A 12,151-nucleotide genomic window follows, 5' to 3' on the forward strand; every position below is an offset into this window, starting at 1 on the left:
GAAACCTAGAGTCTAAACTTTGGACCCAGGCCATGAGGTGTAATTAAAAGCACTCTGGCTTTGGAATGGACAGACCTGGGCCCAAGTCAAGCCTAAAGCAAATCAGTAAAGGGAGGAAAGGAGACCTGGACACTGACACCAGCAAAGAAAGTCCTAAAGCACTTGCCAAAACGCAGAAATGTTACAGAAACACCCTGCACCTCACGCGCTTACACAGAGGATGATGGAGAACTCGGCTGAATGAGGAAAGGTGACAGGCTGTGCACATGATGAGGTTATACCAGGACAATCGAACACTAACCACAGATCCCCACAATCCACTCACTCATGCAGGGAAGGTAAGAAAAGACAAATGAGTGAGTGGTAAGAACTGCCTTTGGCACGTCGGGGTCTAAATTTTATACCGTAATCCTGACAAGAGAAAAGACTGGATGCCTGAGCAATTTGTACCATCCACACATGTAGCGATGTACCCCCTGATGTGGAGAGGGTCTGGGAAGCTGGGCTTCCCAGTGTGGTCCCCTAATGGGAATTGATTACAAAGTGCTTTCCCATGTGTGAGCACATCTGAAGTAACAGGCTGCAAAGTATCTGAACTGTCCAAACAAAAGATAACACCTAGGGGCTTTTTGGATTAGAACTAAAGGCCACCAGGACAATCTGAATAAAGAGACTCTTGCTTTCACATCAATCCATTTTCTGTTCCAATGGCTTTGGTGCTATTCAACTTGATATTGCCTGTACGCACACATGTATACATGCGTGTACAAGGTAGCTATCAAATCAGATGATAACATTTTGCTCTAAATCTCTTAATTATAAGTGACGGATTCAGCACACCAATCTCTTCCCATCTACGAATTCTCTTTACCAAAAGTAAAATAACCCCAGCCTACTGCAATTTGATTTGTGGTACTTTTCCAGCTACTATAAGAGTTATACGTGAATTGTGAGGGATCCCTGTTGAGGTTAGAAAAAGAGGGCACTGGGCTTCCCTGGCGGTGCAGTGGTTAAGAGTCCATCTTCCAATGCGGGGGACACGGGTTCGAGCCCTCATCCAGGAGAATCCCACATGCCACGGAGCAGCTAAGCCCATGGGCCACAACTACTGAGCCTGTGAGCCACAACTACTGAGCCCACATACCGCAACTGCTGAGGCCCGTGCACCTGGAGCCCATGCTCTGCAGCGGGAGAGGCCCACCGTGATGAGAGGCCCGTGCACCGTGGCGAGGAGCGGCCCCCGCTCACGGCAACTGGAGGGAGCCCGTGCACAGAAACGAAGACCCAACGCAGCCAAGAATAAAAACAAATAAATACATAAATTTGTAAAAGAGGAAAAAGAGGGCACTGGAGATTGATAAAAGGTAAGTGAGGCTGATGGGGAAGCAGGGTTAGAGCTCCTGAGGGAAGATGTGGAGGAGAGGTGGAAGCTGGGGCCAAGGGAAACCCGGGCTGTGACTTTGAGTCTCGGCATGAACTTGCAGGGGCCAAGCTGTGACTGGGGACGAGAGCAAATTAGCATCTGTTCAATTTTGTCTGTCGAAGCTACTCTGCATCTCTAAGCCACTGTCGGATCCAGGAATCAGAAGCCAAAACTCTGAGTCAAAAACTAGAGATGATGGGATGGACAGTCAGGTGCAGGAGAAGCATCACTCTCATGTTTGATCTGCAATGAGGCAAAAGGGATTCAAAGCAGCTCACTGAGACTGTGGAAAAGAGAGACTAGACATTTCAATGAGCTAAGGATGGTTCTCAGAATTTGGGTCATACAGGATCCATTTTTATTTACTAAAGATGTGTGAGATGAAATGTTTACATACTTTACTTAATGTTCTGTCTTTGTTTTTATTTTAATTAGTATTTAAGAGTTGTCACAGGCCAACTGGTGGTGAAGTCCAAATCCCACTTGTTCCAATTAGTGAACTGTCTTGCCACAGGGGTTTCAGAAGCCTGGCCCTTGTGTGACTCTCTCTGATGAACGGTCATTACCAAGGGCCAGGCGGCAGACCTCTGAGAATAAAATGAAGTGAGCCATGGGAATTCCTTGCATTTTTTTCTTTTTCTCTACTCATTAGCTAACTCACATTTTATGCTTCCCGTGTTCTGATCTGAGCCATGAAGGGCCCCCTTCTCTCTCCCAAACTCTCCTTGCTGGGTGCTAGCCAGCCAGTGTCCAGGAGGGCCCACCCTTTATTTGGCAGTGGGGGCATCGTTTGGCACAATTCATGCCTTGAATCAATGAGGCAAAGGGGGCCCTTGCTTTATTTTGTGAGATGGTGAAATCCATATAAATTCTATAAACTTGCACTGAAAACACACAAATAGATAACAAGCAGGTGTCCTGTCAGCATGATGCAATTTAAAAACAGAGTACATTAGACTCTTGAACAACACAGATTTGAACTGCATGGGTCCACTTGTATGTGGATGTTTTTCAAGAGTAAGTTCTACAGCACTACACAATCTGCAGTTGGTTGAATCCTCAGATATGGAAGAACCACATATATCACATGACCATGGGTACAGAGAGCCAACTATAAGTTATATGCAAATTTTCCACTGCGCAGAGGGCTGGTACTCCTAACCATCACATTGTTCAAGAGACAACTGTACTGGAAACCAAAACATCAAAGGGCACGAGGCAAAGTATCTTCTGAATCGGGCTGAGAGAACACTCCCTGACCAGACGCCAGAGTACCAGAATGTTGCTTACTTCCAGGGACACCTGCTATTTACTTCCAAGAGGTACCACCCCAGCTGAGCCAACTCCACTTACAGAGAGGGCCCTGTGAACAGTGCTCCCAGGTGGCAGAGGACAGTGGCCCTGCCACAGCTCTAGTGCCCGCAGTGGGTGCTGTTGCCTGAGAGATGAGATGAGGGCAGAGGGGAGCCCTGCTTGACTTCTTGTGTTGTGCCCTTTGTAGATCTGAAACAGCAGATGTTAGCAGTACACGTTTGTTTGCTTTGATCTGTATGCCCACCCTCCAGTTTTTTCCCTTCCTATGTTCCAATTTCAAGGTTTCAAACTCCAACTCCAAAGAATCAGAAGGCGTTGTAATGACTTAAAAAGTTGGTTTTAAAAAAATCCTTGAAAGTAATCACCGAGGCCACTGAATTACCTGTGCGTGCTTTGAGACCCAGTGACGGAGGACGTTCAGTACGCGATTGGTGGCTGTTCTACGTATGATAAACTCTTTGTCGCATGTTCTCTCGGTGTTGTTAAATCCTTAGGAGGAAAAGAAACACACACACGATGTAGTTAAAGCCACTCCCCAGGGACCTGGAAAAGGTCACTTATTTTGGGACATTGGTTAATGAAACTCACAAATGACACATCTTGGCAGAGGAGCAAGTGGCTTCAGACTGTTGTGGGTTCTGCTTACTTACCTATTATACCCTCAGCAGCGAGGCCACCACCTAGTTACAGGTGCAATTAAATGAATAATGTGCACATATTTGTTAAAGGCCACTGATTAAAGCTAAAGCCCGTCTAGTGACACTTCCATTTGTGCCTGTCTTGTTATATAATATAAAGCCAAGAAGGAGTTTTAACAAAGTACTTGAATCAACGTTAGTTTATACTTTTGCTCCAAAGGCATTATATAACCACAAACATTTTCAATATCTGTAGATGGATGAGCCTTGGCTCACAGATGATACAAATACTTTCTTGTGCACCCACGTATTGAGAAGCAGTATAGCATAGTGGTTAAGAACATGAACTCCACAGCCAGACTGTCTGGGTTCAAATCCCTGTTCTTCTACTATGTAAGTTATGGTTCCTCTTTGGTGACCAGTTTCCTCATGTCCTGCATGGTATAAGTGTACCAACCTCAGAGACTTGTTTGGAGATTAAGTTAGTGAATGTTAAGCATTTAGAATGGCACTTGAGAAAATAGTGGGAGCTTACTGAAGTCACCAATAACCTCCACATCTCTATATTCAAGGGATATCTATCATCTCTCCGTAGGAAATCTCATCTAATGATCACCTATAAAAAATTACTCACATATTTATGTCCCAAGATTTCTTCTCCGAACTCTAGACCCATATATCCAACTGCCTCTTGATATTTTCCTCTTAGATGTTTCAAAAACCTCAAACTCAATATGTACAAAAGAAAAACCGATGGCCTTTCCACCAAACCTTGTCCTTTCCCAGTGTTCCCCATCTCAGTAAAGGAACACCATCAGCCATCCAGTTACATAAGCCTGAAACTTTGGAATGGTTCTTAGGCCATCTCTCTTCTTCTCCCTGATATTTTCCCTGCAAAATAAATCTCAAATCTGTCCATGTCATCATATCCACAAAGCCAAAACTGGCATCGAGCTCCAGCAATTATCATCCAGTCCACTGACAATAGCCTCCTAACTAGTTTCACTGTCACTCCTGCCTCCTCAAATCTGTTCTCTTTTCTGAAGTCAGAAAGATCTTCCAAAGGGCAAATTAGATGTGTCATTCCCCTGTTTAAAGCCCTTCAATGACTCAGGATAAATACAAAACTCCTTAACACAGCCTACAACGTCTTCCATGGTTTGGCTCTTAGCTCCCTCTCAGCCTTTTCTGAGACCATATTCCTCTCACTATTTCCTCTTCCATTTAACTACCCTTCTTTCAGTCCCTCATCCTCAACCCAGCGCCTTTGCATATACCATCTTTCACTCAGTGAAAGCCACTCTTATTTCACTTCCCCAAATGAGCCTTTCCTGGCTTGAGCTGGGTAAATCCCCCATTGCACATCTCACAGCAACATGCACATTTACTTTCTGACACTTGCTACATTTGCAATTTTGCATTTATTTGTGTGATTATTTTCATCCTCCATGAAGATAAGGCTCAGATATGTTTTTGCTGAGCGTGAGCATATATGCGGCACGTAGCAGATGCTGGACACAATATATATTTGCTGAATAAATGAACAAAAGCTTGGATAGTAGGAGCTAACTATTTATTTGAATATGCTACAAATGTAAGGATGATTCAGTGAAAGACTGAACGAACAGTCATCAGAACCTATGAATGAGTCAGACGAAAAAGTCCATGAGCTTCTAAAGGGCAGGGGCCCCTTCTCCATACTCCTCTTTGTAGACAGGCATATTCCACCCACTAGCAGACACTGTCAGAGGATGATGATGTGCTCTTGGCAGACTAGATATCCTGAAAAACTCTTTTGCTATTAGAAGCTTAGAAATTCTGGGTAAAATATAATAAATATCTTTTAAAATGCACAGCTGAGTTCTCAAGAAAATAAGGAATTTTCCAGGGTCAAACATACAGAGAGATCTGAAAACCAGAACTAAGCCTCTGAATTACTGCTGTCTGCCTTAAGAGGAGAGAAGTTTACCAGTCTTGGTAACAGGAGATGTGGATTGTAACTCCACGTGATTCAGGAGACGAAGGCCCAGGAAGTGTGAGTGCCAGAGTTAGAACCGAGACTCCCACATAAAGTTGGAACTCTCAAAAGACCATCCCCTCTGCCCAAGAGAGGATTAGGAAAAGAAATTCTCCAACCTGCAAAAGGAGACAGTTAAGAAACTTGACTGTCTTAGCCTGGATCTCAGTGAGGGTGAAACAAAGGCTCCCTGAGAACTGATAACCACAGGCGCACCTCATGTAGGTTCGAAGCCCAGATTGAACCACTACTGGCTGGCCCCAGCCAGTGATAACTCCGGAGGCCCTGACAAAAGCACACCCAAAACCTCTCCGGCGGGACAAACGCTCGCCCTCAGCCTATACTGGATGACCAACAAGAAAGGCCTCTGAAGAAAACCTCACAATCCCAGAGTACAAAACACACAAGCCATCCACCATGAACAAGGGTCTGTAGACAAAGGGATCGGGAGCGCCCCACCTCACCCCCACCTCCAACACCACGAAGAATTTCACAAACTAGAACTATGCAAGAGTTCTAGTTCAAATATCCTAAAATTAGGATGTTTATAAAGTCTAAAGATATAAAAATAGGAACTGAAAACATGTGAAAAGAATTTAAAATATTTCAAGTCAAATTTTACAAGAACCACATAAAATGTCTTCAAATTAATGGAATTATTCTTTCAATTACTGCTGACAAATAGACAAGTTGAAATTTAAAACAGGGATAGATATTATAAATAAATACAGGTTAGACCCAGTTGAATAAAGAGTAAACTGTAAAGAGATCTGAAAAACACATCTGAGAAAATTATCCAAATGCAGTACAAAGAGCTAAAGAGGTAGAAAACAAACATACATATATGGAATGTAAAAAAAAAAAAAAAAAAAAAGGTTCTGAAGAACCTAGGGGCAGGATAGGAATAAAGAACGCAGACGTAGAGGATGGACTTGAGGACACGGGGAGGGGGAAGGGTAAGCTGGGACGAAGTGAGAGAGTGGCATGGACATATATACACTACCAAATGTAAAATAGGTAGCTAGTGGGAAGCAGCCACATAGCACAGGGAGATCAGCTCAGTGCTTTGTGACCACCTAGAGGGGTTGGATAGGGAGGGTGGGAGGGAGACGCAAGAGGGAGGAGATATGGGGATGTATGTATACGTATAGCTGATTCACTTTATTATACAGCAGAAACTAACAACACTGTAAAGCAATTATACTCCAATATAGATGTTATAAAAAAATTAAAAAAGAGGTAGAAAACAGGAAAGAGGGGAGACTGGCTGTCTGATTGGGAGCCTGGACCCACGTGCTATATTACAGCAAGACCATCCGTATCAGCTGAGCACATGAGAGCACAGTTAAGGCAACTTCAGTTAATGAGTGAGGAGCAGCCCCGTTAATAAAACTTGATCTATCAGGATTTACTACAGGTGTGCCCCTCAGATTGATCATTTATGTATCTGGTTTAGGGAATTTCTAAATTGGTGGTTTAAATAGAATTGACAGAGTATTTCTAAGATCAAAGACCTCCATCTGTTGATCAAGCAGTGAAAAAGATTCCCATTTTTCACAGATTTTAAAGCTCTGTGATCAGAGCAACAATCTTCTGCAACTCGCCAGATTTCCTCCTTATTGCAAACTACCATCTAAGCTGGGGGCTGCTTGGGCAATATTTATTTTTGAATTTAAATGCGAACCATATAGCGAATTGGTGGCAATATCCATGTAGAAGGCATTCTGTCCTAAAATCATGGATCCACCCCCAAGAAGTTCTTATGCCATTTTTTAGAAGAGCAAAGAGCAAATCTTTGGGGAGCTTTAAACATCTTTCGCTTGACAAATGTCACAGCACAACCAAACTCCACAGATACCAGAAGAGTTTGTTTTACTAACATCACACATCTGGAATACTGTCACCCCAAGATTCCTGTCTTTCCAATTTATGCATGTCTTTTTTTTCAGTTGTAGGCACTGGTCAAACAAGCTAATTTGGGCAACAAAAGCCATCTGGAAAAGTGATAAGAACCAAGTCACCGTGTGTGTGAATTTAAGAATGAGATTCAACTTTATGGTCCTTCCCCCAGACACCTTGTGAGTCATTCTCTCCCTTAGAGCAACTGGTAGATGCAACATCTCTCTGATTAAACTATACACTCCCTGGTGAAGGGATTTTATCTCAGGCATCTTTGTAGGCCCTTCAGCTTTGCACACAGGCACTCAGCAGTTATTTTTCTTAGCAGAAATTACAGCACTCCCAATGAAAACTATTTGAAAGTGTCTGCAGATGCTATGTACCTGAATAAAGGGCATTTTCCCACCATATTGCCATGATGACTATGTATTTGAAATCTATCACAAGCAGGACATACAATAAAGTAGTGGGGAGGGAGGCATGGAAATTTTAAAATAGAGAAAAGGAGGAAATTTTTCATTTTATACTTCGAATGATGTGATACTTAGCTAACTTCACTGCCTACTTTGTAAGAGGCAAGTAAAATAATGGTGAGATGGAAATAAGATTACGTGTAGGTGGATTATGGACTTGTCCAGTTAGAGCTGAGGACAAACTGTCAATGACAAGGAATTCTTGAACATGGGAAGGTATTTTAACATCTAAAGTAGATCGCCAAGAAGTGGACCATGGAGTTGTTGTTAATGCCAACAAAGCATCTTTAGGCCATCCTCTGACTTGGTGAGGAAAGTTAGAGTACAATCAGGAAGAGCTAAAAAGCACAGACATAATATTGATGTCAGTGGTCCATGGTGATGGGCTGCGTGGAAGGAAAAGTAAATGCTAACTATTGGTTACTTTAACCACGTTTCTAGAACCTGTTTCTTATTGTGAATAATTTTATCCCCAGTACCTGGCATTGTAGGTCTTAATAAATTTAGGCTTATTGAATGAATGCATTGAGATCACTTTAATGACTATATCAGTGAGGCAATTAAGAAAAATGCCACAACAGTGATGAATAATTTTTCACTTCATACAAATGGGACTCAGTCTCTCCAACAGCATCAGTGTTATCCATGTGCTTTACTTTGTCCAGTAGATATCTTTCTTTGAAAATCATGTGCAGTACAAAATCATATAATTGGTTTGTACATTTCTGTGCACTTGGATTACAACTGTATTTCTACTCTGGTTGTTGGCATGGAAAGATCGTTCATATTTATTGTTTCTTTGTGCCCGGCATTGTGCTAGGAGCTTAACAAGTGGTCTATATTTTAACCCTTGAAATAATAACAATTGGCATTTACTGCATGCCCACCAAGTACCAAATATAGAACCATGAGTAATGTGGCTTGTTCAACAACAACAGCAACAAAGTAGGGTAAATGTTGTTTCCCCCACTGACAGACAAATAAACAGGAAATCAGAGAGGTTAAGAAACCTGACAAAGGTCACAGAGTTAATAAGTGGCAGAACCAGGACTTGAGCCCAGGTCTGCCCATTTCCAAAGCCAGAGTGCTTTAAATTATACCTCATAGCCTGGATACGAAGTTTATACTTTAAGTTTTACTTGCAAGTTGGTAAATATTATTAAAGCTACAAGAGAAGATGCTATTTGACTACTTTGGGAAAGTAAGTGCTGTCCTCTTAATTCTCTTTTCTAAATTTTGAAGAGCGATAAGAACATAGCACCATTATAGAGTTTTATACGGTAATGGATTTTAAATGAAAACTTTTATTTATCTAACTGGAATTTAAATTTTCTCAAAGTATACTCTTTCCACAAATTCATTACATTTCCTATGTGACCATTATATAAACCAGGGCTTTTAAAACTTCCAGTCATGATCTATTAATGGACAGTGAGATCAGTTTAGTGGGTTGTTATCAGCATTTAAACAATGAAATAGACGAAAACTGAGTAGACTGTACATAGTGAGAGTGAGTATTCTTTAGGGAAAATTTTATACCAGTTGTGTGTGTGTGTGTGTGTGTGTGTGTGTGTGTGTGTATCCTGGGTCAAAATGTAAAATGTATGAGAGTGGGCTGCAATAAAACAGTTTGAAAGTGACTAATACAGACAGTCTGATTATTAGCACTATGTTTAAACCACCTGCATTAATTTCCCAGAACTTCTGGATAACTAAGTCCGTTCCTTACTCTGAAACATGTCTGAAGGAACAAGCAGAGGATGCTCATCCTCTTATGGCCCCCCCTTTGTTTCTGTCACTAAACACTCTTCCCATTCTCCACCCAATCCTCTGCCTCATACCTTGGTTTCTGGTCTGTTCTCGAGCTGACTCCAACCAGTTCTCACTCCCTCGGGGACATGATTCTCTCCCACGGGTTTTCCCCCAAATCCCTTATTCCTTGTAAGAAATGCTTCTTACAAGATATTTCCATATTAATGACACATTCTTCTCTCATAAAAAACATATCCCAAAATCAAATTTATGTTTTTTGCTCTCAAGCGCCTCCCCACCGTAACTTTCCTTTTGACTTAATGGAACAACCATGGTTTCCACTTCTCAGGTGGGAAACCTCACGCCTCTCTGTCTCTCCTTGCTTTTTCCCAGTAGGTCAACAAATACTGTTAACTTTTTGGTAGCGTCTGTCAACCTATGTTCCAGGTTCTCTGTAGGTATTGGGTGAACAAGAGATGTGGTCCCTGCTCTCATGGAGCTGGCTCTTTAAATGGGGAGAAGATAGCCTCCAAACAAGTAAAACACCAAAAATGTGTAATTCAAAACCCTGCAAATGAGCACGGTGCTGCCTCTTCAAGAGTAATCTCAAATATCCCTCTAATTTGTTACTGCTCCAGCACCAAGTATTTCTAATGTCTCCCTGTTGTCCACTGAACCAAATCTAGAATATTTTCCTGATATGAAGAGGCTTTATTAGCTAGTAAACCGAAAAAAAAAAAAACAGGCTAATGCAGACAAACAGATTTGCACATACACTGTGCTGAACACTGTGATAACAGTATTCACTGAGTCTATAAACTAACAGACTCATTCTTGAGATATGATCTAGAATTCCTACAACTGTGGAAACTGAACTTTAGTCTGTATATAGTAGGAAATTTGGTGTAGTAATCTACTGGTACATTCAATTACTCCTATTTTAATGGACTCTTAGTTGGCAATCTTTTGTTTGCAAAGGGACAGAACACCCAATTCAAACTCGCTTAGAGTAAAAAGGGAATTACTATTTTATATATCTGGAGATAGTTCTAGATTCAGATCCTGTTTGATTCAGAGGCTGATGTTAGCCTGGCCCATGTCTATTTCTCTTTAGTGCTTTAATTCTGCTCTCATTTCCAGGTAGCAAAAATGGGTAAGGCCATGCTAGACTTATAACCTCATATCACCCCACCCAGAGGATGAGAGTGCATTCTTTCTGGTACCTTCCACTAAAGATAAAGAAATTTGTAACCTAGAAGACCTTCAAAACATCAATGAAATGCAAAGATGTTTTGAAGCATTTTTAGGTTACAAATTTCTGACCAAACTGCACCATACCCCTTCCTCAAACTCATATCACGACGGCAATGGTGCGGGAGGTGTCAGAGATGGTGGGGAGATGCATGCGTGTGTGTGTGTGTGTGTGTGTGTGTGTGTGTGAGTGTGTGTGTGTGTGTATGTGTGTGTATGTGTGTCATGAGGAGGTAAGCTCCCACTCAAAGCACATGGCCAGAAATGTGAAAGGACTAATGAGGCAATGGACAAATTTTGCATAGTGGGTTTTAAAAAAATTTTTCTAGAAGTGTATCCTTACCCTTGGGTTGTAAAGTTCTTCTCCGTACTTAGTTTAACCTGAGATTTTCTCTAAGTACAATTAACTGTAACAATGAAAAAAAACACATCCTTGTAGAATGAGGAAAAGAAGCTCAGCAGGTCTATCATTATTTATGATGAAAAAATACATGAAGAATGGCAAAATCAGGATCTTCCCTTTGCCATCACTTTTCAAGAAAATCAGTAACTAAGACTGTCAGCTGAATTGTTCTCATGGATTTTTAAAAATATGTGCTGTTTAGATTCTTGAAGAAATGATTATATACTAAGTTTAAAACAAAACTTATTGAGAACCATTGAGTGTTACTTCTTTTAATTCTCACAATTGTATAAAACACATTCCTCATTTTTACAGATGAGGAAACTGAGGCTCAGAGAAGTCCAGTAGCCACCTAAGGTCACAGATGGTAAAAGCAGAGCGAGGATTTATGGCGAGGTCACTGGATTCTAAAATCCAGCCTCTTCCCACTGAAACACCCTGTCTGAATGCCTATTCACAAGAAGCACTAGCTGCCTGTGTTCATCGCTATGTAAGCTCCAGCCCTCCCATTGCTGCCATCAGCTTTTGTGCTGGTGTAAAGATGCAACAAGGACGCACAGCCAGTATGGAGGGCCACGGTGACTTCTGACAAAGAAGAATGGGGTCCTTTGAGGAGTCGGCAACAAGTGAAGCCACAGAGTAAGCAAATTTAAATGAGTTTTCAAGAAAACTGCTGAGATAAGAAGAAAAGAGACAGGCTAGAAACTGAGAGGGGACACAGGTTTGTGGAAGACAATAACTTGAACCAGTCTGAAAATTAAAATATGGCAATATATTAAAAGAAACCCAGGCTTCCCTGGTGGCGCAGTGGTCGAGAGTCCGCCTGCCGATGCAGGGGACAGGGGTTCGTGCCCCGGTCCGGAAAGATCCCACATGCCGCGGAGTGGCTGGGCCCGTGAGCCATGGCCGCTGAGCCTGCGCGTCCGGAGCCTGTGCTCCGCAACGGGAGAGGCCACAACAGTGAGAGGCCCGCGTACCGCA

At 42.0% G+C, this 12,151-nt stretch overlaps 1 protein-coding gene across 1 annotated transcript in view; it reads right to left on the bottom strand.

Annotated features, from left to right (window-relative positions):
* The window catches only part of RASGRF2 (Ras protein specific guanine nucleotide releasing factor 2), a 230,889-nt gene that overhangs the window by 48,071 nt on the left and 170,667 nt on the right, over positions 1-12,151 (bottom strand). The window contains exon 18 of the mRNA XM_007451722.1: positions 3,120-3,226. Within this exon, the coding sequence (XP_007451784.1) occupies positions 3,120-3,226 (107 nt within the window). The remainder of the gene's footprint in view (positions 1-3,119; positions 3,227-12,151) is intronic.

The sequence above is a fragment of the Lipotes vexillifer genome, unplaced genomic scaffold (assembly GCF_000442215.2).
Source record: "Lipotes vexillifer unplaced genomic scaffold, Lipotes_vexillifer_v1.1 scaffold740, whole genome shotgun sequence".
In the NCBI taxonomy this organism is placed as follows: Eukaryota; Metazoa; Chordata; class Mammalia; order Artiodactyla; family Lipotidae; genus Lipotes; species Lipotes vexillifer.